This window comes from Polyodon spathula, chromosome 9 (genome assembly GCF_017654505.1).
Source record: "Polyodon spathula isolate WHYD16114869_AA chromosome 9, ASM1765450v1, whole genome shotgun sequence".
In the NCBI taxonomy this organism is placed as follows: domain Eukaryota; kingdom Metazoa; phylum Chordata; class Actinopteri; order Acipenseriformes; family Polyodontidae; genus Polyodon; species Polyodon spathula.
The window spans coordinates 6,837,908-6,863,375 of record NC_054542.1 but is presented as its reverse complement, the minus strand read 5'-3'; the positions used below and the strand labels follow the sequence as shown (position 1 = coordinate 6,863,375).

The following is a 25,468-nucleotide window of genomic DNA, read 5'->3' as shown; positions in this document are numbered from 1 at the left end:
TATACTCAGGAGAGATACCCATTTTTTTATGGTTAACACACACATGTTAACATTTGCACAGGGTGTAGGCAGAGAAAAAGACCTTGGTCTTCTGCAAATCACTACAAATACCTTGCTAATACAGCTCACACTTCACCCTCAGGGTACTTGTTTCATCAGGCTGCAGAATGAATTCAAACTTTAACCACTAGGCTCTCAGATCGCTTTGTGAAAAGAGGAGGCTGGTTTACATGAAACCCAATGATGCCTCCTCATTTTGCTGCTTAAACAAATCCTGAATTGGAACAGAGACAGCAGGGGGCAACGCCTGTGAGGTGCAGGAAAAAAAAAAAAAAAATCTTAAAAAAAACAGAACCTCAGGCTTGAATGGAAGTTCTATTTAATTTAAAATGTGTACACAGCAAAAAAGCATTCAGCCTGCACTCCTCTCTGTCCAGCGACTTCTTTCTCTTTCGTCACCTCGTCTCATCCAGAAGCACACTGAATTATTACAAGGATCAAACAGGAACCAAATGAAGACAGAGTGACAGACTGATCAAAGACCCTGCATCCCTGAAAATATCTGAAACATTTACAGTGTTGTTCCAGTAACAAAAAAATAAGCCATTAACTCTCTTTATCCTGCACTTGTGCTGACTATCAGGAACATGGCTCAGTGACTTCCATTTTAAGTATAAAGTTTTAAATCAATACTTAATGTGAGGCAGTTTTTCAGTAGTAAATGCAGAATTTATGTCTTTGATTATAAGAATGCAGTGACCAAATATCTATAAATGATTCATATCAATTATGTTTTATTCACTAGTCTACACCTTTTTAATGAAACTTGTTTTAAATAAGCTTTGTCAAAATAATCTGTTCACTATCCAAAATTAGCTTCAAAATTTAAATGTGTTTGCCACATTTGCGAGATCAAATTTTTGCTCATTTTTTCAATTAAACTATTTAGCAGTTAAACTTTGTGCCTCTTCTTTGTTGGATTGGTAATTAGCAAAGTAAAACCCTTGTAATATGTACTCCTCATTGGCCTTTCTCTTTATAGAGCAACTTGGTACAGTTCTCAAATATTTCTTCTTGTTTAGATTTACTTTAGGGTAATGTTCTGTTTCAGTGACATGCTAGTGACCACAAAACAGCCACAGGGAAGCAGCTATTTCTAGGGTAACTGAGATGCACAGCATTTTGTTTCCAGTTTGGGTACTGGCAAAGGGAGACAAAAGGGTCAAGTGACATGCACCCCAAGGTCATCCTCTGTGTGAATGGTTGAGCCGGTATTCCTGGCTCTTAGCCCTTTGCTCAGACAATTAAGCTGCCCCCACATCCAACTGCACCCTTGGGGATTTTATCTATTGCAATGCATTAGGAGCTTTTACTTTTAAAGATGAGAAGGGTGTTAAATGAACAGCCCCATTGACGACGATTGACAGACATTCTGGCACCTCACAATGAGGAACCAAAGACTACAGACGCTGCTATGGGTCAGCAAGCTTTTAGAGGTTGAGTACATCATCCTTTCAACAATCACAATGTGGCTCGTGTTTAAATCTGTAACACTGGCCTCACAAAACAGAAGCTCTGGCGTTGTCTTTATGTAACGGTTTATAGAATGGTTTAGGTTGGGTCCTCTAAATTGTATTATATTTGTATATATATTGGGTTCTGTTCAATTACTAGGGCAGCTTTTATGGTGCAACATGGACTGTAAAGGGCTTTGCAATGACACTGCAAAAAAAGCGTGTGCACTCTTTGGTACAGTGCTGTAGATTCTGTAAAATGTATTTTGACGTATCTTTCCCTTTAACATTCTTGCAATGTAAAAAACTTGCAACACCCACACATTGTGAGGTACTGTGTGCCAAGAAAAGAATCCCACTGGTTTAGCATTTGCTTTCATCGCAGTGTGTTCTAACTCACCCTGAGCCTGCGTCCAAACACAGTGACCTGGCCCCGGGCCTGCTCTTTCCGCTGTCTCCACTCCACCAGGTTGAGCCCATTATCAATGGGCAGGGTCACGTTTCTCTTGCCCACGGTGGGGTTCACCGTGCCAGCCAGCAAGTGAGGCTCCGTGTGCAGGGACACCTCCATACCGTTGGCCAGAACCAACCGCAAAGAGCCGTCCAAGCCAATGTAGTAGCTGTTGCGGACTTGATCTGAGAATGAGAATTAAGAGCCGTTGTTATATATGCAAAAACAAGCCAGTGTGAATTAGCTTCACAATACTCATTGCTTTCAAAAGAAAACATGATAAACCATAATAAATCAAATATGATATTCCTTACATAACCCATTTAGAATTTTTTGAAACGGTGCAAACCACAGACTGTAGACAGTCACCATCGAACCATATGTTTTTACCTGGAGCTCTGAAGCCACACGTAATCTTGTTGTACTGCTATGGCCAAAGGTTTTGCATCACCCTATAGAATTAACACATTTTGTTTCATAAAGTCGAAAGAAACCTGCTGTAGTTTACCATCTACTTAAAAAAAATGACATAAATTCACGATTGTGATATTTCGAAATCTAACACGAAATACTGTACTAGTATTCTAACTTCAGCTAGACTTTTGTATATCATTTTGTAGTTTCTTTGATTAAATTGTGTTTATGTAGTTTTTTTTAAACAAACAGTTGTACACATTGTTGTAAAAACTCTCTCAAAAAAAAAAATGAAAATGTAGTTGTTCTACTGACTCTCACTGCTGCGTTATCATAATCCAATGTCTAATGCCATGGAACTAAGACAGGATATAGGCATTGACTCCTATTCCCTTTGTAAACCCCCAAAACACAGGTGAATCAGTGTCTGTGTACAAACGGGAGTGGAGTGCTCGAGGTCTACTATTTCTTATTCTTTTTCTGAATACCACATTTATCAACGTCAGTCTACAGGCCTCCTGTCAAAAAAAATTGAGATCAACCCTTGCTAAAAATGACCCTCATTAAACTCCATTGTGAGTTAATGAGCCCTCGGGGAGGTGAATCATTATTTGATTGCATGAAAAAAGTGGTCCTTGTGTTTTAGCTCAGGTTGTAGTTAATGCACTGTGTGAAAGTACCCTGATCTTGCAGAAATCTATTGTCAGATAGTTTTTTTTTTAATCCAAACCTTTGGCTGGTGCAGGTTAAGCACAATTCCATGTTAACGAATTATAAAGCAATGTAATGGGGGTGAAACAATTAAATAAAAAGGTTATGCGTTATATAAGTGCAGGGTACAATCATCTTGACAACTACAATTTCTTCACAAAGGAAAAACTAAAGTCTAAGAAACGCTTGTGCATTGAAAATGTGTTTGATTTAAGAAGAGGTAATACAGAACATTTTTAATGATTGTCCTGCTCCTTAGCATGCCAATCTGATTCTATTCATACAGTGATAACAGATTTTCAAGAAGACCGTTGTTTATTTCAATGTCACCTTTAAGCCAAACCCTACCTCCTCAGAAAGATGTATTTAAAACATAATAGATTAGTAAAGCACTGCAGCCCTCGTGTAAGGGGGAGGGGGAATGAATGATTACAATAAGCGGAGTTGACTTTGAAATAAGCAGGTAAACCTTCATGTCTTCTGTTTTATTACCTATCAATTGGAGTAGAAATATGTGGTAAAACTGTTAAATGTGGGTGATAATAAACCAACGTGATATATACAATTATTGCCTGCCCCCATTGATTGGAATGACTGGGTGCAGGCAAAATGACATGGCACAGCTAAGGTTGTCATTTCCACTTTGAAACTACAGCTTTCAGTGAGAAAAAAAATAAATAAAAGTGTTCCAAAAAGAAAAAAAAAATCTTTACTACCTCTTTGGAAGCAGGGGGAGAGAGGTAAAAAAAAAAATTTAATTTTTTTTTAAAAAAACACAACACAATTTGCAATCAATTCTTCTAGTTGGTCCGTAACTAAACAGGATATTAAAATATATCCTCAGCTGATTAATCCACTTCAATCACACAAGAAACAAGAGAAGCACATTCTGGTATCAGAATAACCACATGCAACTGCACTTGCAGTTAATGATGACTGGTCATTATGCTCAATAAATAAATTGTATAGCAGAGTGCATTCTAAGGTTGTGCTTACTGTGTGTCCCCTGCTAGTGATAACTACTGTACATAATGTGAAGTCATAATTATTACAAAAGATCAATATTCACTCTCCATTACAGTTTGTATTTGTTTTTTGTTTTTTGTAAGCTTTAAAACACAAATCTGTAAACACTGGATTATAACATGTACACACTACTAGTGCTAAGTAGAAACTCATAGGAGGCTGTGTGGTCCAGTGGTAACAGAAAGACGCTAATAACCAGGAGGCCCCTGGTTCAAATCCCAGCACAGCTACTGACTCATTGTGTGACCCTGAGCAAGTCACTTAACCTCCTTGTGCTCCGTCTTTCAGGTGAGACATTGTTGTAAGTGACTCTGCAGCTGATGCATAGTTCACACACCCTAGTCTCGTATCTTGTAAAGCGCTTTGTGATGGTGGTCTGCTATGAAAGGCTCTATATAAAGATTACTATTATTATTAATAAGCACATAGCATGTTCATGGTAACATACTGTACATTGATGACTTTTCTTCCTGTAAGCTTCTTTTTAGTATAAAAAGTGTCATAGTTACCGAGAATACTGAGGGAGCACGGTTTTGTCACAACCTTACCAGGTTTTTATGACGACAAGTATGCTTTGTTTTTGTGACTACCGGTCTTGTTAGATTAAAATGGCTTTATGATGGTACCTTCCCCAATTCTGTTGATCTTTCTTTTTTTTTTTTTAAAAAAAGCAACTCCAGTTTGGTCAATCTACACAGACTCTGCTTTTACCATCTTCTCCTCAATCCAGCAAAATCATTTCTCATCAAAACTGCTCTGAGCTTGTCGGCGTGTCGGTTGTCAGTTTGTCTTGTCTCTTTACCTCTCTGCCAGTCACTGTAAGAGTCTCATTCACACAAGATTGTCTTTCCTTGTTTCCAGACATTTCTGCATATTTCTCATCACTTCAGGGTTTAAACCCAACCTCACATCTGATTGTTTTCCACTTCCAAATCTCTGCTGTGATAACTTGCAATGAACTGGAGAGGCAGAGCAACTGACTAACGTGTGGGTGAGGGGCAAAGCAGCATTTCACTGTCTTTAATCTTCCAAATAGCAAAGAAAGCAAATTAATTCAAGAAAATGGTTGACGTTGATTGATATCAATGAGAGGAATGTTAATGATCTTTAAGCGGACTCCACAAAAATGTGCGTTTTAGGTCATACATATTGAAATTTGCATCACTGACTCTTATTACAAAGCGCTTCTGTTTTATCATGCGCAGTATAAGCTGTAGGCTTATGAACTCACCTTGCAGTAAGGTGTAAAAGGCCCCTGAAGCTGAGAGGTTGGTGGTTATAGTCACGTCCTCCTTGTTGGAGGATTCCACCTGTACTTTAACTGAGCTGTCGGTGTCTCTTCGGAAACTGCTGATGTGACCCGTAGGGAAGGTAACGTTGGTTAAGCGTCCGAAGCTGTCGTACCTGATAGGATACAGAGAAAACAAAGAATTCAGGTGGTTTCACCCAATGTGATTACCTATCTATTTCAGAATTATATCAACCACTTCCAAAATGTATAAAGGTAGTGTAAAAGTAATGCATGTAAACTACTGTATCTAACTAATAAGAAGGAACTTTAAATTCCCCCATAAAACTAATTTTGTGACTACGGTTAACTGTAAACATTGTAATTTCCCAAAAATGTCTATTAAGGAAAACCTCATGGGGATCTGCAGCCTCTTATTAAATCGGTGTGCTGTTGGTGGCGCATGTGAAAAAAAATGTACAGCCACCCTACAATCAGAGTAAGAACCTGCTAATACCACATAAAGCAAACACGATCAATTTATCAAGTACCAGAAATAATTACACATGCCACAGATAACAACAGCTCACATATGCATTTGTCATCATGCAGCTGAAGCGTGGCATTCTTTAAAAGCTATCAATTTATTTAATTTTCTCATTTCAGGTGCTTGCTGGGTGCACAGAACTGAGTGTGAAGGTCAATCTGCACAAAAGCGGTGGCAATTTTACAAAGCAACAAAGCAGGGTTGAAATCTCCCACTGGAAAAAAACACACACACACTATGGCTTTTAAACATTAGACCGATGTTCAAGCACATGTGCAACAAGAATTTCTAAAGTATCCTAATTCCAATTTTCATTCCTTTAAAAAGGGAATAATCCTTTCTTGCTAACAGTGAAACTGTTCTTCCCCCCTCTACTCCACCACAATATAGCAAATCTTTGAGTCGGAAGCCAGTCTAGGGACAGGGAACAAAGACTGTGATGCCTCATTTCTCTGTGGATGTGTTCAAGAGTCTTCTAAACCTGTAGACACCAAGGCACAGTCCCTGCGGGAAACATGTGCTCTGTCCACATTCACAAAGCAGGAGTTCAGCCTCCCTTTCCACACTATTCACAGTACAGATTAACTCCTTGACTTGGATTTTGGATGTTTGTGGATTACACGGCAACACCCCCTGACGACATTGTTAAAGACAGCATTCCATTTCATATCTGTCACTTTCCCTTCACGCCGCATGTAGGTTAAAGGGTTCACTTTGTGCCTCAGTGTTACAATAAAAGGGTTCACTTTGTGCCTCAGTGTTACAATAATTTTTATCACACTTTTAGTTGGTTTTGTTTATAGAGTTTTTTTTTTTTTTTTTTTTAAAGATGAGAATAACAAAACTGGAATGGATTAATTGAACACACCATGCCATCACAAAATATATTTTTAAAAGTCTTAACTCTACCAGACTGTTATTAGAAACCCTCAGTCTCTCAATTACTGACTGGTGGACGTCTCTCTACAGGCTTGCACTGTTGAGAATTAAGTGCTACAAGCTGTTCACACTGTGGAGCTTTTATCTTCATTTGCAAGGCTTGCAGGAGGACCACGGTGATGTATGTGACAAATATGAATTTCGGATGCCCACCCATTGATTTGTGACATTGAAGGCGTACCCTAGCCATGCCAAAACTCTAGAAAGCTGGTCTACATACAGACCTGAACACGACAAACTGCCATACTGTGAAAATTATAAACTTTTTTGCAGGAAATATGCTTCATAACCTTGCGAGTTGGTAATCTCTGATAATACCAGAATTCTCATTTTATCTATTGCAAGGACAATATGTCAATACAGATCCCTTTGGTTAATCTTGACAGTGCTACATGTGAACCAGTGAAATGGTTTTTCTTCAGTTCAACTGTACTTTGGCCATTTAAAATAATCACCAAAAAATAATAAACTAAACGCTAAATAAAATGCAAATAAATGAATTCCATCAATTACACTGAAAGATTAAACTTCTGTTTGCCTATTACTCCCCTTATTGTTGTTGTAAGCCAGTGACCCTCTGCTGGTAGCATGACCTTCAAAGTTAAATAAGCCAAAAGAAGCATTAGCGGCTGTATCTGATAATGATAAAAGAAAATTTGAGCTCCTGATTTGTGGGAAAATTATTATGTTTTAACCCACCCATTGAAAGCAAAATAAGATTTATATAGTACAATCCACCCAATCTAAGTGACCCCTGTCTCTTCACTCTGATTTTGATAGACATCATTGCTGTTAAGCACTGTTACATGCAGTCATGGCAGTAATCCTGACTGATCCAAGCTTGATATCAGTAATAGTTACTTTCAGGACTGTGGCGAGTTTGAAGCCCCTATGCACTGTTATTATCATTAAAACTAGGAACATTCTGTCTGTCCCATTGGAAACCTCAATCTACCAAGGAGGCATACAGCAGCAATTACTTATAATAAACTGCTGTTAGATTTTACGCTTCAGCAACACAATTCCAGACCCCTCAGAATTACTTACTCGTAAAATGTAGTCCATCCGTTTTCATTGCTCTTGGCTGCTAGGAGTCCCGAACTTCCATGGTAGGTCATCATTGCCAATTCATGCCCCTGGGCTGTAACACTTTTAAGGGCACTGTTTGTGCCAATAGTCACCCAGTATACTTGTCCATCTGGCACCACCAGCCAAAGTGGCAGTCCGGTGGCATCCCTTCGGATACTTACAGTGTTGCCATTGTTATCGGTGACAGCGCCAATGTCACCATTGCCCACGTAGGTGATATTGTAGAGGTAATCCCCTGTGACGAGGCTCTGGGTGTAAATGTGGCTCCCGTTGGTATCAAACAAGTAAAGCTCTTCATCGATAGGGGAGGACACTTCATAGAAGTTGTGCGGGTTAAGGAAGGGTTTGTTCTTGCGGATGTAGCGGATCCGAATATTTCCGAGGTCCGCAATGAAGAGCTCTCCTTCGGGTGAGACTGCAAGAGAGGACGGCGCATTCAGCTTGGCGTCTTTGGCGTAACCATCGTCGCCAGAGTAGCAGTCGCAGTTGGCATCATTTTTGCAGTCGCAGCCGCTGGGGGCCCCAGCCACCAGTGATATCTCTCCGTTGGTGGTCACCTGTCGCACGCGGTTGATCTTCTTATCATCTGTCTCTGCGATGTACAGGATGCCGTTGTGGGAGACGGCCAGGGCGGTGGCGGACTCCAGCGTGGCATGAATAGCTACCTTGCTGAGCAGGAAGTGATCGATGCCCGGTACCTGGCAATGCATGGGCCGCCCTGCCACGATGCGCACCTGGTGGTTTTCGGAGATCTGAAGCACCACGTTATTGTCCAACACGTACAAGGAGTTATCCATGGGGCTAACTGCAAGATCAGTGGGCCATTCTAGCCGGACCTGTTAGAGAAACATTGGGTTAATAAATAACTGTTTGTCGAGATGAGCCTTCTCATTTTCAACACTGCCCTGGGGGTTTAGTTACAAGTGGCAGCAGCTGCATTTGTCACACTTTACCTCAATCAGATATTATTAAACACGTTTAACATCAATAAACACATTTTTGATGAGAGCTGAACAAGGGCCCTCATTACGAAGACATCTGCAAACCAAACACGTTTGTTACTGTCACTAAGTTTTTTTTTATGGTGCAATCCACCATATATATTTACATACAAATATAGTCTGTCAGTCTGCCCAGGTACAAGACAAAACCTTATAGTTGGAGTAAATCATTTCTTAATTTAAAAAAACTGTTGGAGATCAAGTTCTAGAGAATAAAATGAAATGCTCTTTCCAAAGGAAAGCTGTGAAAGCTGCCAGCCTCCTAAATTACCAGATATTGCAAACTGTAAATAAATACCAATAATTGGACTCTCACTCTCCACTCTTTGATACCTCAAGCTCTTTTGTATCTCAGAAGGATCCCAGAGGTTTGATTTTAATGTGACCCCACTAGCAAACTTGACAGGAAAAGCCACTGAAGAGATAATACAGCATATGACCAGGAAGATGTAGAGGATTTGAACGTTGTGTTCTAATGGTAAACAAGTGAACAACTTGAGATGATGCATGCTGGGATACAAGGACATAAGGGGAAGCTGCCTGTACTTTCAAATTCCTATAAAGTAAATTAAATCACCCTGGAGAAATGTTATTTGACCTTAACCTTCCTCAGTTTTTACATTCTAATTTAATAAAGAATACCTGTGAGAGAAACTACCAATTTATTGCTTCTTCCACTGACTGCCTAACCTTCTCATAGGTAGTTATATTCAAAGGCTTTTAGCATGCCTGTCTGTAATGTTACAGAACTGCCTTTTAATTTATTTTCCAGACTTATCAATGGTTTACACAACACACGTCTTATTGTCAAGTCCACATATACCTAGAAAGCTTAAATTGCAAAATATATGTTTCTACTGGTTTTACACTGGTAGATCTAAGAGGCGTAAGCACTCGTTCCACTGATGATCTGTCACGTCCAATTGTTCCTGAACTGAAGATGATCCAATACATCTTCTGTAAATGCTTTATAGTTTTAACCATACTTTGAGGTTCTATGTTCGCTAAGCCTTGTTAAGGTACTTCTTCACTCATAGTGCTGTGTGCAGCTGGAAATCAAACCTGTGTGGTTCCTGTAATAAAACATATCATCAGGCCTTACATCAAATGGCAAACAGACAGCAGACATATCCAGTCTTTGAGCGAGCAGCAAGAAACGAATTTACTTTGGGAATGACAGGGGAATTTTCAATTTCTCAAAACCCATTTCTTGTCAACATTGCTAGTTAAATATTTCATGACCTCTAGTCCAGAGCTACCCCAGGGACCTGACTGAAAGGGCTTTCATGCCGTTATAAATGACGAAAAGGATATTTCCCAAGCCGCTGCCGCCTGCAAGACAAGGCTGGCAGCCAGAACAGGCATCACTCCCTCTAAAAAGGTAACAGCTGTCACTTGAGCCTGGCACTCATAATGATGCTGTAATAACTTTGAAAGAGTTTGCAGCAAAACAACAACAAAGTGTAATCAAAAAATAAATCTGCGAAAAAGGGTTTACAGAACAGGCTGTAGGGTTTAAAACACAACGCAATTCTCTCCCTAGTTTCCTGTTTTGTTGTAAGCATTCCTGCAATATCTTTTTCAACATAATGATATTTTTTTTATATATATAGTTTTAACAAGCTATTTTTGTTTCACATCAGTTCTGCTTTGCCTACTAAAATCCAGCCTGTTCAATCAAAAATATTTCATCGGTTATCAACTCATCTCACGAACTTTAGCCTTTTGATCTAGCACAGGTTCAGAGGTGGGAACAGGTTTATGAATACGCATGACAAACCCCATATAATGGCCAAAATAAATCCATAAAATTATTTTGGCGGGTTAGGGTGGAATAAAAACCAATAATAAAACCTTAACTTTACACACTAAGCAACACAACAGTGTTTAAACGGACAGTAGATTTCACTGCCTGGGTTATAAAGTTTTCTGTGTGACAATGCCTTATGTACATTTTGAGTACAAACATAAATATTCATATGATGGGGGGCATTCCTTTCTGTACATCTTGCATGCATTCCCTTCTGTACATCTTGCATCTTCACTCTAACTGGGTGGGGGTCTGTAAAATGGATGTTGTGATTATACAGGGCTTGTCAGGCACATTCACAAACCTCTGAACCTGTGCCGGAGGGAGCAGGTAGGACAGGTGAACCAATCAAAATGATGAACAGGTTGGATTCTGGTAGCAGATATTGTGAATTCAGAAGGCATTTTGGTGGGAAGTGCCGAAGCATATCCAATGTCAAATTAAAATAACTAGTCAAAACCGATTTATGACCAGGGATATGTTATTAAAAATGTCAAAACAATTGCGATTATGTTGAAAAAGATACTGCAAGAATATGTATCATAAAGCAGAAAGCTTGGGAAAGTAACGTGTTGTGTGTTAAACCCTACAGCCTGTTCAGTAACATTTTAAATGTAACACATTACTTGTGTTTACTGCACATGTTAGCGTATAAGAACAGCAATTATAATCATAGCACAACGGACAGTGTAACGCCTGAATTATGGTCATTGCTTTTGGACTATAGGTGATTTAAAAGCTATAGTTAACAGATTGGATTGTGGCAAAGCCTTAGGGAGGTGGAGGATAAGTGCAACAAATGGGATTGAGTCGACACCAACCTGAATCATACAAATCAATACTTAAATTAGTCCTAAAAGCTGGTTTTACAAGAGCATGGTTTTTGAAAAGTACAACACTGCAGTTTTTTTTCGACGGCAAGCATTCCTCGTGTCTCTGTGTAACAAGTTCTCTAAAGCCTGGGGAATCTGGCTGGCAACCTGCGGTGACAGTCTGCTTCGTTGGGAGAGAGCTCTGTGTGGACTGTTTTGGAGACAGTACACAGTGAGGACACTACTGGGACAGTGGGAGGCTCTCCACTTCAGCCCCCTCCCTCTGTAACACACAGCTGGATTAAAAAAAACTAAAAAACCTGCTACTCTGCCAGCTGGGTACCCTGCTGGACCACGATGCCAAGGGGCATGAATAACCTTGCACGGTGCAGATGCTACACACAGTAAAACCACAGGCAGAGGAAGAACTGATAGCACACACACAAACTAGAGTGTGACTAGAGATCCCTGGATTTCATACATATGCACGGTTGTTTCAGCTACCATAAGGGATGCTGACCTGCGAGATATCCATAACGGAGTCACAGCTGAGAGGCCTGGCTGAAGTCAAGTCGTTGGAGCCCAGGAGCGTGGAGATAATCCCGTTCTGATCCATCCTGCGGATCATAGTGCCGTCCACGAAGTAGATCAGGTCGAACTTGTCGACGGCGATGCCTGATTCGAAGAGCAAAAGGTTATACGCAGTGAGCGTGAGACAGAATTGAAGACAGTTGAACGCTGTCCCTCTTCGTTTATCCTTGTTGCTTAGCTGCAACAGAAGGGTAATAAGAGGAGAGAATGGAAAACTCGAATCTCCTGCTCACACTATGCCAACCCACTTCTGAGTTTAGTGTCTGCAGGGAGTTTACACCTGGGATTAGGAATAACAGACTCCACATGGAACACGATACTGAAGGCCTAAACCCAGAGTTCTTGGGACTGCTTTATTAAAGCTTCAGTTGCATATAGTACTACTGGTTTAATTCACAAAACATGAACCCATGTGTTATTTAAAGAAAAAAACCTAACTGAGGTAAATAAAATTATGGCGCATATAGACATATTCTTCTTCTTCTGTGGGATGGGGGGTTGACTAGTGTTTAGGGAAATCTACCTAAGCATGATTTAAATGAGAAGCAATACCACAGAACATGACAATTGTAGACACTTCCTAAGTCTATTATCAGCTCTACTGTTCAAGTCCTTCAAATCATTACCCGTTTTTAAAAAGACAAGCGATATTTAAATTTTTAAGCAGCAAATATTTTACCCCCCCCCCCCCCCCCCACACCTGCTATGATTTCAATCTGCTCTGGTTGAAGACAAATAGACGGTATGGATGGGTATATTCACACATTCATATTAAACATTATTATTAGTCATACACGTTCACTTATTTCAGACACTGGTGTGTGTATTGCCTCACCTCTGGGGTTGGTCAGTGTGGCCTCCACAGCTTTTCCTCCGTCTCCACAGCGGGTCTCGTCAAAGGGGAGGCACTGGTCCCCTGTCCCAGCCACCACCTCCAGATTCTTGGACACATCTTTGACCATCGAAAGAGATTTGACTTTATACACTTTCCTGCTGTTTGTGTCGGACAGATACACAGCGCCGGTGACAGGGCTGGTCGCCAAATAATACTTGTGTGCTGGAGTGGTGCTAGAAAAAAAGGAATACATTTAAATACATTACATTAGTATAATTCAACACTTCAAAGGTGTTCTTGATGAGTTTGAAACGATTTCTCCTCCATTGATTGTTACAGTTGTTACTTTTAGGTGCATAAATTTTTAATCAACCCTCCTTTTCACCTTGACTAATGGACAGTGAGGAGATCGAGTTCAATGCTCCACTAGCAGCATAGAGCAAAGTGGACTGTACACTTCCTTGATCAAGTATCACATCCTACACAACTGCATCTATGAATAATTAGGAGAGGGTGGACAAGTTGCAAATTCAAACTGCAAACATTATTTTATTTAATTGCCAGCGATTCACATTTCAGGAAACTTATCTCGACTGTTAAATTGGCCACCACAGCACATAGTTACTTTGGCAGCCCTTACTGATATAATTTACCATATGCTGGTATATTATTATAAGAAACGTTTAAGAATGTTTCAATGGCAGAGCACTGGAATACAAATTAACAGTAAAATACAGATTTTCAACTACATCATGTAAAAGTATCGACCTAGTGCATAAATTACATTGTCTCTCAGAGGGTGACAATATAATGGAATCCCCACAGTAGTCGGCACTGCTGATGGAAAAATACCTAAATAGCTTTTGGTTCATGCTGAGGTAGATCTAAACCCACCAGGGAACTTCATATAGAGACATATGAACCGTTTCAGCAACTCTTAATGTACAAGCATTTCCAGGTCTGCAAATAGTCTGTACATGAAATATACAAGAACCTATTTAAGCAAAAACATAACCCGACTAGCAAAGTAAGGCACATCACAAATGTGACACTCAATAACTCTTTATTATTTTCTTAATGGTAAAGAGGCACAAGGTTACCAGATAGATTCAATCAGCTGCCTGTTCAAAAGCTATCAGTACTGACGACAGAAGCTATCAGCATTGCATTGGCTTTTACTGCGAAGTGCACCTTTGCCCCCCATGGTAACATTGTAACCACACAGGGTACTTATTACAAGCAGGGTTCCGGAAGGAAAGAGTCTGTGTTTCTCAGGTTAAACTTCTATTAGGGGAAATAAACAAACCTGACATGAAACACAAAGTCTAGTGAAGCAACAAAAAGACCACACAGTGGACAGGATCGATGCAGACATCAAAATGTTACTATCAAACTGAGCATTTGTAGATCACTGCAGTTTCAACTTGCATTGTCCAGTACGAATGGACTTGGGCTTGAATCTGTACATTGACTTCTCATTACCAAACTATTTGGGTGCAATTCTTCACAAGACAAAATAGATATAAAAACTATGGTGATTGGTCAGGCTGTCAGACTCTGTGCTGCAAGGCTCTTCGCGTGTGTGTCAAGCCTCATAAACACACACATGTTTAAGGGTAGAATGCTGGTAGCCCAAGTCCATCACTTTTATTTCTTTCTTTTGAATGACAAGGGACCTTCTGCTTGTGGTATTTTTGTCCACTACAGAACAAAATATCTGCGAGAAAAAAAAAAATTGCATCTTGATAGCTTTGCCTTGATGTAATGCTGGACACATTTGTACCGATTAATCTCTGCTCCCCAGTTGCCTGTGTTTGTATTTTAATTTAAGTCAAAATGATTCACTGCTAAATGTACACTCCCAATACATACATACTCCTCCACGAGTGTTTGAACTGATTTCCCTTTTGCAAATTGCTACTGTTTATTCATAACAAAACCCCCCCAAAAAAACACTAAACCTGACCTTCAGAAGCAGCTCCAATTTATTTCCTCACACTGGCAATAGGAAAATTATTTAATTTAGCTATATGGCAGCGACATAGTTCAGTGAGTTTGCTGGTAAGGGAAAAAGGCACCATGTTGAGAGAGGCCATAATATTATGTCAGTTCACAGCTGTCAATAAAAAAAAAAAAAGAAGATCTGGTAAATCCAATTTATACCTTAATGAGATTACTGGTTTTGTGAAGTGGGTCACTTTTGTATGTTAATTAAATTATGTTCCAATCTTTCGTGAACAAAAGAAGTCTTCTAATATTAATGCAGCAGTGTCTGCTGGTGCAACATGATTTGCGTCTTGGAAAGCAGCTGCTGTATCTACTTACAAGATTTTTTTTTTTCCAGTACTGAGTGCAGATTGATGAACAAGAGCATACATTGTGGTAAAGTTAAGAAACATGCTGATAAGATAAAATAAACTTAAGCGCTTAATCACTGATTTCCTGAAGAAACAGTGCAAAAATTAGCAGCTTTGGGGTACTCTTTACAGTGAGTGACATTACACTTAATTAACAAGTGCTTGTGCATTGTAGTTACTAGGCCCTATGTTTACTTATTTAAATATGTTGTTTTTTTAAGTGGATAATGTTGATTAAATGAAACTAATAATGGTTCAATAGATGTAGGCAACTAGGCCTGGAATGTTGTTCCATTCCAGGCTTATCAGGTATTATTAATTCATAAAGTGCTTTAGAACCTGGTCAGACACTTAATTTCATATTTAAGGGCACGGTTGGGCCAAAGGCCTAAATGCCTAGGCTGTCTACCCCTGGTCTAGAACAGTATCATGGAAAGTAGACAAGCCAGTGATAAAAGGTGGCGTTTTCTGTGTATTGAGCTTCTTGTGACATTTTCTTTGTTACCACCACATTGCTTGGGCTTGCACATTTGCCAAAACAGGAAACCAGCTTACTCGAGTGTCCTCAGATACCCACACTTGTATCCCGCTATCTCCAAAACAAAATCAATACATTTCAGTCAAGAATTTATGCTTACAATACAATAAGCTCTAAAAATAGAAAATGTATATGCCTGACATTATTGGCTTACCTATGCCTGAAATCTTTATTTCTGACAGAACACAAGAAAGCAGCGAAAAGAGGGGAGAGAGAGAAAGAGAAAAATAGGAAGAGTTTTAGTTTTAAAAAAATATAGATTAGTAATTAGCAAGAACTCCTATTTTGTGTTGATAAAATGCCCAGGTCATGATATACGGTCCTATTCGCAAAACCTTGGGAATCAAGTTAAAGAGTAAGTAGCAGGGTTCCAAAAAATACAACGTTACCCATCCCCACGTGTGGCTACAACTGTTTAAATAACGGACCTGTTAACATCCTGACAAGTTTTTACACATATACATTTAAACTCTCTCCCAAATGTCTTTTCAAGATGCCTGCTTAGTGCACAGGTTTGAGATCACTTGTGTGTCCTCTTTCTGATTGCTGCTTATCTATCTATCTATCTATGGACCCCAAGAAGAAATATGACACCATCAGGATGCAGAAATATGAAAAAAAATCTCAAGTCGATCTGAAGAAGATCTGTTTTTGTACTTTTAAAATGTAAATAAATACATAAATAAATTGGATGGTTTGTTAATTTCATTTAAACGCATTGGTTGGCAATGTATTTATTAGACTATTGCACTAATGTTAAAAAAATGTAATAGTTTGATACAGTTGGGGCTACCCTGGAGCATAATTCCATCTAGTCTCGTTTTTACATGAAGGGATGTAAACGTAATAAACATGGTCTATGGGTAGAATTGTACAGTTTTTTTTTATATATATAGTTTACGTAAGATTTATAATTGAGTGTTTAAAGTTGTGGATGAACATACAAAATACAATACAGCATGTCCCTTTCTTAAAGTAAGCTAGCTTACTTCTCTTCATACAGGATTATCTTCAGTTTCATATAATATTATACAACATACAGAAGTAAACTCCTTTATTTCAAAGTGAGATTAGTTTGAGTTAGATATGAGTTTGAACTGTTCTCAGGGGTAGCCCCAAATGTGTCAAACTAGACTGTGATAATATTGCATGAAACTGAAGACGATCCTGTGTTTAGAGAAATTAAACTTTAACGAGGCATACTGTATTGTATTTCGTATGTTCATCCACAGCACTCAATTATAGATCTTACGTAGACTATAAAACCCAACAACATGTTTATTTAGTTTTCATCCCTTCATGTAGCCTAGTTGGAATTGTTCTCCAGGGTAGCCCCAATTGTGTCAAACTATTTGAGAGAGAGAGAGAGAGAGAGAGAGAGAGAGAGAGAGAGAGAGAGAGAGAGAGAGAGAGAGAGAGAGAGAGAGAGAGAGAGAGAGAGAGAGAGAGAGATTGAAACCGCACTGTCAACACTGCCCAAGCTTCACTGGGGCGTGTCTCTTCAGGAATTCGCCTCCCGTCAGTGACCAGACAGAGAGAGAGGACACACCTCTGATCTCAAACCTGAGTCCACTAAGCGGACATCTTGAAAAAAAATTGTTTAAATTTATAAGTGTAAAATCTTGTCAGGACGTTAACAACAAAAAGAAAAATGACAGGTTTGTTGTAGTTGTAGTAGCACGTGGGGATGTAAAACGTTATATTTTACTCTTTGGAATGTTTTGTGAAGGACTGTTTATTTAAAACCCATTTTGATTAATCTAATCAAGCTTGCAGTTCACAAAACCCCCCTTTTTTTTTTTTTTTTTTTTTTTACTGTTTTTGGAGAGTTTTTTTTAAACTCATTTTGAGCTACATTTTTTTTTATTTTTTAAAAACAGTCCACAAAAAACACCTCTTATAACAGTCCTTAAGTGAATAGGGCCCAGACAACATAACACTCAGTGAAAAAGAAACAGACTTTGGGCATTTAAATCCATTATTATTATTATTATTATTATTATTATTATTATTATTATTATTATTATTATTATTATTATTATTAATTTTTTTTCTTAGTAGATGCCCTTAACCAGGGCAATACAAATATACAGAAAAACTGTCAAATTTCTAAACAGAGACAGATATAACCACTTAGCCTACTGAACTATTAACAAAAAAACACTAAAAACACCTCATACGCAAAGTTAGAGATGTTGGTTTCATATCCTTGGTACAGTACACAGTTCCCTTTTAGATAAAAAAGAAAAAATAATGGCCTACATTTTTACTGCAATGCAAACACAGTAAGAAACACAACTACATACAATTGTATAACCTGTATATAGGTCTCTTACCTTATCCACACAGCTGCCTCAATCCTCCCCCCACCAATGAACTAGACTACCATTAAGAAGATTTACTACACCAGTTAATCCAACAGTACTTCCTGCATCGTACCCTAATTCTAATTACCTCAACTCCAGCACGCTGGTGACGTTTCCTGTGGAGAAGATCCTGCGAACGTAGTTGAAATCCCCCACGAAGAGGCTCCCATCCGACCCACAGGCCAGGGCGAGGGGAGCCAGGAGCTTGTTTCCGTCGGCGAGGCCGTTGCAGCTCGGGCAGGAGATACTGCGCTTCCTCCCGTTCCCCATGATGCTGCCGATGACAGGGGGCTGCTGCGAGATAAACAGGTTTGCACCGCTGCCCTTGTGCAGGACGCCTGAGGAAAGGAAAAGGAAGAGTTTCTATTTTCTCGGTTGCTTTTTATGGCAGCCTGTTAAAGACCGACTTAAATTTGAGTTTTGGGTGTTTTTTGTTTTTTTTGCTAAGATTCCAGCTACACCCATACAACAATACAGCAGCATCAAAGTATAAATTAGCTTCAACTGACAAAACCAAGAACCGCCAAACCAGAAATGCCTTGCAAGAATTGGAAAGTTTTCCTTATTTATTATAATACTTTATTTATTATCATGCTTACCTACTGATGTTTTAAGCTGCAATGTTGGACTTTAATCCACTTTTGGGGTAGACTAACAATGCAAACCTAGCTTTAAAAGGTATATTTTCTGATCCACCAATATGCTGCAAGTGAACTAACACTTGTTGCCTGAGCACATTACAACTTTTTTTAGGAGTAGATTAATTTGATGCCAGTTTTACTAACATAATAGAAAAAAAAAGAAAATGCAGCATAATACAACTTAAATAACGTGAACCTAATGTACTTTAAGAAGAATACAGAATACTGCATCAAAGCACTATTGTAGAGAGCAGGCATCTCTAGAAAGGCCTCAATGGTTTAGTGCTTTACAATCTACAAAATTGTTTTGGTCCAAAGAGGAGGTTTCAACACACTGTACTAGATGGACTAACGCTGGACGGTGCTATTACCAACATGTCTCAGTATAACGTCTCAGGCAATTTCATGCAACTATGGCTCATTTGGCCCGGTGAAGCCTTGCTGAGAAATGCTAGAGCCTCCTGCATGACAAGTGCAGATGATTCACTTTGATGGGATAGTGTTCCCTTCAGGTAATTCACAGACAATAGGAAGATTGACCCTTCTTCCTGTCAGGAACTACAGCAGTAAAAGAAGACTCCCACAAAGACATACCAGACATTTACAATGGGAAACAGCACAGCAGTACTGTCAGGGGCCTGGTTTGAAGTTGTAATGGGGGGAGTTACTAGATAGGGTGTCAGAACATGTGTTGATTGCAACCCGACATCCTGTTAATGACACTGGTAAGGCGGAGATGGAGCAATGCTACTTTGGTAATTTAGCTACAGGTATTTTTTTTAAAACGTAATGACAGTTGTGCATACTTCTTCCATGCTCACAGAAAAGTGCCACAGTAATCCGTTGTGTATTCAACTGCGGTGAGACCAGAGTAGGGGTGGATATGTAGAAAGTCGGATGAATGAATCCTGTTTTAAATACCATTATACACAGCTGTAACAATTACTATAGTGACACAATTATTGTTTTGAGATTCAGCTTTTATTAGGGAGCTGCCCTAAATCCGTTATGACGAAAGATACTGTACAGGGTATTAATGCTTGTGACAGGGTAGCTGTCTGCCATGTGGGTGCGTGCATTCGCTGCTGAGTGACAGGCAGGCGATGGAGACGGCTGTTGAAGTTGATACGCCCCAGAGGCAAACATGACTTATTTACATAACAACACACTGAACAGCTCACACAACACTACCAGAAATGCCAGCGCATTGAGTACATACAACACAGTGTACAAAAACTTTGGTGGAATCTACACTCTCTGAACTAATCTTCTCTGTTCAATAATAAACAAACTCTACTCGTCCGGCTGTCGGCGGTTTCGACTTGCTTACTCACTCTTCGGTATCCAACCCTGGTTCTGCCTCACTCACACACACACATCAGTGAATTTCAGCTTCTTTAACCCAGTTGGCTTTGTTTTTGCAGCAGCCCCGAGGTGAATAAATGGAACCTTTTTATAGCCGACGCCCCGCTGGAACACACCTATCTGCTTATTAGATTGCAAAGCTGGTAATCACACACAGCAGGCAGGCTCTCCCAGGAGTGTCACATACTTCATTAATTAATTACAATAAATACACACTATTTACAATTTACATTTACACAGAAAACCCTCTTCATGTGCTGTACACACTTACATTAGTGTCCGGTAATTTATACAGTAGCAAAACGCATAGGTTTACAAAAAAAACAAAAAAAACCTCAATTGTAAGCACAACTCGCTTTTCACTTTCCTGTAGCCACTTTGCATTAGTGCTGCACACGTGGGTGACGCTGCTGAAGAGCTTGATCATGGAGGATAAACGGTTCGGGTGGATATGGGATGGGCAGATACACAACAGATTACTATCCTTAAGTACATCAGCACTCTACTGCTCTGCTACAACATCGAAAAGTCAATATGTTGCACAGCTGTATAAACCTGGTTAATCAAGTGAATGTAATGTATTTTCTTATTCCCACTTTGAAGGCTTGCTCTGTTATAAGCATACTGTATTATACTGCTGTATCAACCATTATCCCTCCCTACTGTCTCCCACATTCTGTTCCAGAGAACTGGACATTATCCTTCCCGCTGGAAAGGTTATACCTGCTGTTACATAAGTAACAGTTGGGGGAGCACTGTCTCTCTCTATCTCTGGTTGCTGTGAATAATGTCTATGTGGCTCTCGCAGTCAATCTGCATTTCATGGACAGTTTTTATTCTGCTTCTTGCTAAAAAAGCTTTGGGTTAATCAAGGAGATAGTGGGGACTGTTCTTATTTTAAGATCCACGCTGTCCTACTTAACACTACATCAATCTACCCACCGCTCTGAATATTGAGTGCATGGTGTTTGTCCAGTGCCCAACCACCAAGATTAGATGCATCAGTTTCATAACCCTGGAGCACTGCAGTCCTCTTCTCCCACAGGATAAGGTCAGGGCATGATTCATATTCATATCCCACTGAAACTGGGGAAGAAAAAGAAAAAGAAAATCCAATAGTCTCTTAAAAGCCTTGAAATAGCATACACAGCACACAAGGTTTACCGTGGAAAAATAGAACCTAACATGACTGAGAAAGGTTGAAAATGCTGACCACACAAAATGGAGTAAGACATGAAACAATTCAATTGCTTTCAATTGGTTAACAAGATTTCAACAGACTATCTAGTATTCCTGATAAAATGGAATGGATTATGAGCTTGTTGCAAATTGTGTCAATTTACATATATAACTGGAAAATTCACGTCCATCAAGCTATCCAAAAATTTGAGGACATTTTCATTTAACAATGCATGTGGTAAAAAAAAGGCAGCAGCAATAGACCTTCAAACTGTAATACTTAAATATATTCCAACTTACTGCCAGTATACTGTTGAATATCTGCACCGAATCAAAACGTGCATTAGTGTGCAACATACCAAAAGCCTCCGACAGCCCGTAGACCTTTTGGCTGTAGACATCAGTTTTGTCCCAGATGAAGTAGTAGGCGAGGTCTGGGGCGGCAGGGAACCACTTCCTGAAGAGCCGGCCCTCCACAGACACCATGAGATGGACCTTCATGAGGTTGAAGGGGATGGAGGAGTGGGTCAGGCTGATGCGCAGCACAGACTTGTAGCCTGGTGTACGGCTGCTTAGGTAGCTCAGCTTCATATTAGTTCCTGGGATCCTGATCTCTTCCTGCAGAGCCTGGGAACAGAGTTTCAGCGGATTGTTTTAGAAATGCTGCTGATAGCTGCAGTGTGTGGTGTGAAAATGAACGTGTCCTTTACTACAGCTGCTATTACTGAGCATGCTGACGGACAGTGAAAGAACATTTCACTTTGAGTGCATATTTTTGCATTGAGGAACAAAAGCACAGTAATATGAAAATGGACTATGCTCTCGGGCTCTCAGTGAGAATAACAATAAGAAAGCTGTCAAGCTTAAGTGTGGCTCTTTTTTAATACAAGTGTCACTAAAAAGGTACCACTATTTGAAACAAATAAAGACATTAGTCAGTAAGCACGTAACACAATGATTAGGTTGAAACTCAGCCATGCATATAACTAAAGCTACACCTTTATGAAGAGGTAATGATAACCTTGGAACCCAGCATGACTACATGCCTATACCTGAACCTAATTGGTACGTACCATGCTTTTTGAGTAATTATTTCATCATTCTACAACACTGCACCTCCAATTAGGGTGGTGTGCAAATTTCAAGTGCGTATACCCAATAAGCTGCAGAAGACTTGATCAACCCGTTCCACTTTCAACTTTTCATAAAACACCATTGTATGAGCAGAGTTCAGAAGGTCAGGTTAAGCATATTTAGTCTAGTTTCGAAGAGTGAATCAGAATATTTGCAGTCAGAAAGTTCCAGTCAGGTTCAATAAAGTATTTCTATTGCCTTAATCCTTTGCGGTCCTATGTCGGACCAGGTCTGACATTATAATTTTCCTTTTCCAGTCCGATGTCGGATCCTGTCTGACGTCATCAAACAGATGTAAAGCACAGGTCTCTAGTAATTTTTTCTTCATCCACCGCGCAAAGAATATCACAGACATTTGCAGAGCTTTTTGAGATGTTACAGTAATAAAATAATGACTTGGATCGCATTATTGAGGAGTTTGGTGATAAAACGAGTGATCAGTAGAGGATTTATCAGTATGCATGTCTATAAAGAGGTATGTGAAAAATACAGTGAACAAGGGGTGGGGCTTGGCTGGAGATGTAGTACAGAGTGTCCTTTTGCGATTCAGTGTCTTTTAAACCTGTTTTACTCTGAAAAAAAATAAAAATAAATTGGACCTGACATGCCTGACAAGCGCTGAATAAATGGACTGCAAAGGGTTAATACCACCTTCTTGAATCTGAAAATAGAATGACTAGAAAGCAAACATCAGAGTGCGATCAGGGTTATATGATGACACCTGACCACAGAAACACATACAATACAACAAACAAAAACAGGGTGCTCTTCCATCTTCACTCAATCATTGCTACAACGTACAACTTAAGGTAGTTCAGTACCTGAATTTCAGGGACAATGGCACCCCTTTCAGAGCAGGAACCACCGAAGGCTGTCAGGGGTGCTGGAGAGACAATAGGGTTGGGCCGTGCAAAGTTGCTGAGGTCACAGCTGGGGATATCGTTCTCCTCGTGCCTCATGATGATTGTATCTATGACAAAGAAGCGTCCCCATGGCAACCACAGAGTGTGCTCCTGGGTGATGAAGGGTGCGCGCTCGAAGTGCAGGGTGATGGCAATCCCACCATTGGTGACTAAATCAAAGCTGGGAAGAAGACAAGGGTCATGCTATTACATTATATCCAACTGGCTTTCTCTTTCGTGAGCAAGAGGCTTAGGCCTTTAAAGGCTGGTTGAGCGCTTTTTTTGTTCTTGTTTTCTTTCAGTTTTAGCCTTTTTTTCAATACTACAATACAGACATAGTGTAACAATAAAGCTCATGGCATATAAAGAATAATTCATATCAAATTATCAATAGACGTTAAAATATATGTGTTGGTAATTTGTAAACATACAGTTTTTTCACCACAAATCACCACAAATTATGGGAAAATATGATTGTTTGGGTCGTTTTTGTTCTATTTTGTAGCTGGTTATTAGAGCATTTCACTGTCTCTCAAAGGGTAAAGGAGAGATGGTTCTGTTATGAGGAAGACATCACGAAAGAGCGCCTTTCCTCTCCATCTACTTTAAACACCATATCATAGGTTATAGTTGTACCAAAAAGACAACCTTTGATGCAAAGTCTTTATTCTGAATCCATATTCGCCAATGGCATGTCAATATGACTGGGTGTGAATGGCCCTGTCCCTTTAAAGACTGCACAATATGTAATGGTGGCAATGTAATTACACCTCTGTATGATGACTTGTTGCTTACAAAGAACACTTTCCCCCACCCCCAGTGCCATGCGGTGATCTTCAAAGACAGGTTTCATTACGCTTCGTTTACCTGCATTGCATGAAATGGCTTAATAGCTGAAGACCTGCACCTGCTCCACACAAGAATGATTTTTAAACAAGCAATTAGCCTTCGGCTCAGCAAGGTGCCCAGGGGAGCAGCCTGCCCTTAGTCAGGGATAGCTCACATGGACCTTGCAGTTAACATTAAAGGTAAACCAGCAGAAAATTGAGGCAATTCTAATTTATGAAGTTAATAATGGAAAAGCCTTCTGCACCATTACACGAAACCATCTACAGGAAGACCATCGGGCCCTTACGACTGTAGTATTCCCAGCAGTGGCATATGTGTATATCTTTGAGGGGGAATGGGCCAGCCAGCAGTGGACCAACAACCTTCTCTACTAACACGCTCAAATGGACCATGTTAGAGCATTCTCAAATATTTCCTTGGCCTCTTGGTCTGATGATCAATGTAAACTCCAAAACAGCTGGGGGATTTCAAAAGACTGCTTTTACTGTCAATAAAGTGCTTCAGGTAGCAATGCATCAAACATGTTTTATGACATGCAATATAGCCATTACCAAACTCATTTCTAGATATTGATAACACACTTTAGTGTAGGAAAATGTTTAGAAATATCAACAGTAATAATTCACCTTTACATTTGTAATAAGAAAACAAATAACAATAATAATAATAATAATAATAATAATAAATAATAATAATAATAATAGCAATAGTGTTGTGAAACATGTAAGAATACATAATTAAAAAATGTATCATTTATTTATAACATGATAGAAAATGTCATTAAAATAATTCTGTACACTCCCTGTTAATAATCATTTTTAATAACATTAAAGAAGCCTTTTTATTCATCCTTACATCTGAGCTTAACTGAACTTTCTGCAAAGCCAAGCAACTACTGAGCAGGTGCATGTCTGACCTCAGGCTGTGCTGTCGTGTTTACTGGGGAGGGAGGGTCAAAAGAGAGTTCTTGTACCTGCCGTCTTGCCGGCTTATGGTGTATCCATATTTGGGGTTGTTTATGAAGCTGATGTTCACGCCGACCAGAGGGGTTCCATCTGATGTCACCACCTGACCCCGGATCACACAGACATGGCTGTGGAAAGACAGACATTCATATGAAGGACATGGAAAATGTTTTGAGATCAAGTTCACCTCACCTCACTCACAAG

At 39.5% G+C, this 25,468-nt stretch overlaps 1 protein-coding gene across 11 annotated transcripts in view; it reads right to left on the bottom strand.

Annotated features, from left to right (window-relative positions):
- The window catches only part of tenm4 (teneurin transmembrane protein 4), a 183,352-nt gene that overhangs the window by 15,121 nt on the left and 142,763 nt on the right, over window positions 1–25,468 (bottom strand). For 8 of the 11 annotated variants that reach the window (XM_041258618.1, XM_041258622.1, XM_041258620.1 and 5 more), the window contains 11 exons: window positions 25,273–25,392; window positions 23,370–23,631; window positions 21,774–22,041; window positions 21,178–21,321; window positions 18,318–18,567; window positions 16,018–16,038; window positions 12,969–13,201; window positions 12,063–12,217; window positions 7,878–8,755; window positions 5,348–5,520; window positions 1,915–2,150 (listed from right to left, as the gene is read on the bottom strand). In XM_041258618.1, the coding sequence (XP_041114552.1) occupies window positions 1,915–2,150; window positions 5,348–5,520; window positions 7,878–8,755; window positions 12,063–12,217; window positions 12,969–13,201; window positions 16,018–16,038; window positions 18,318–18,567; window positions 21,178–21,321; window positions 21,774–22,041; window positions 23,370–23,631; window positions 25,273–25,392 (2,740 nt within the window). The remainder of the gene's footprint in view (window positions 1–1,914; window positions 2,151–5,347; window positions 5,521–7,877; window positions 8,756–12,062; window positions 12,218–12,968; window positions 13,202–16,017; window positions 16,039–18,317; window positions 18,568–21,177; window positions 21,322–21,773; window positions 22,042–23,369; window positions 23,632–25,272; window positions 25,393–25,468) is intronic. The other 3 variants (XM_041258621.1, XM_041258624.1, XM_041258629.1) reach the window with 1 other exon arrangement.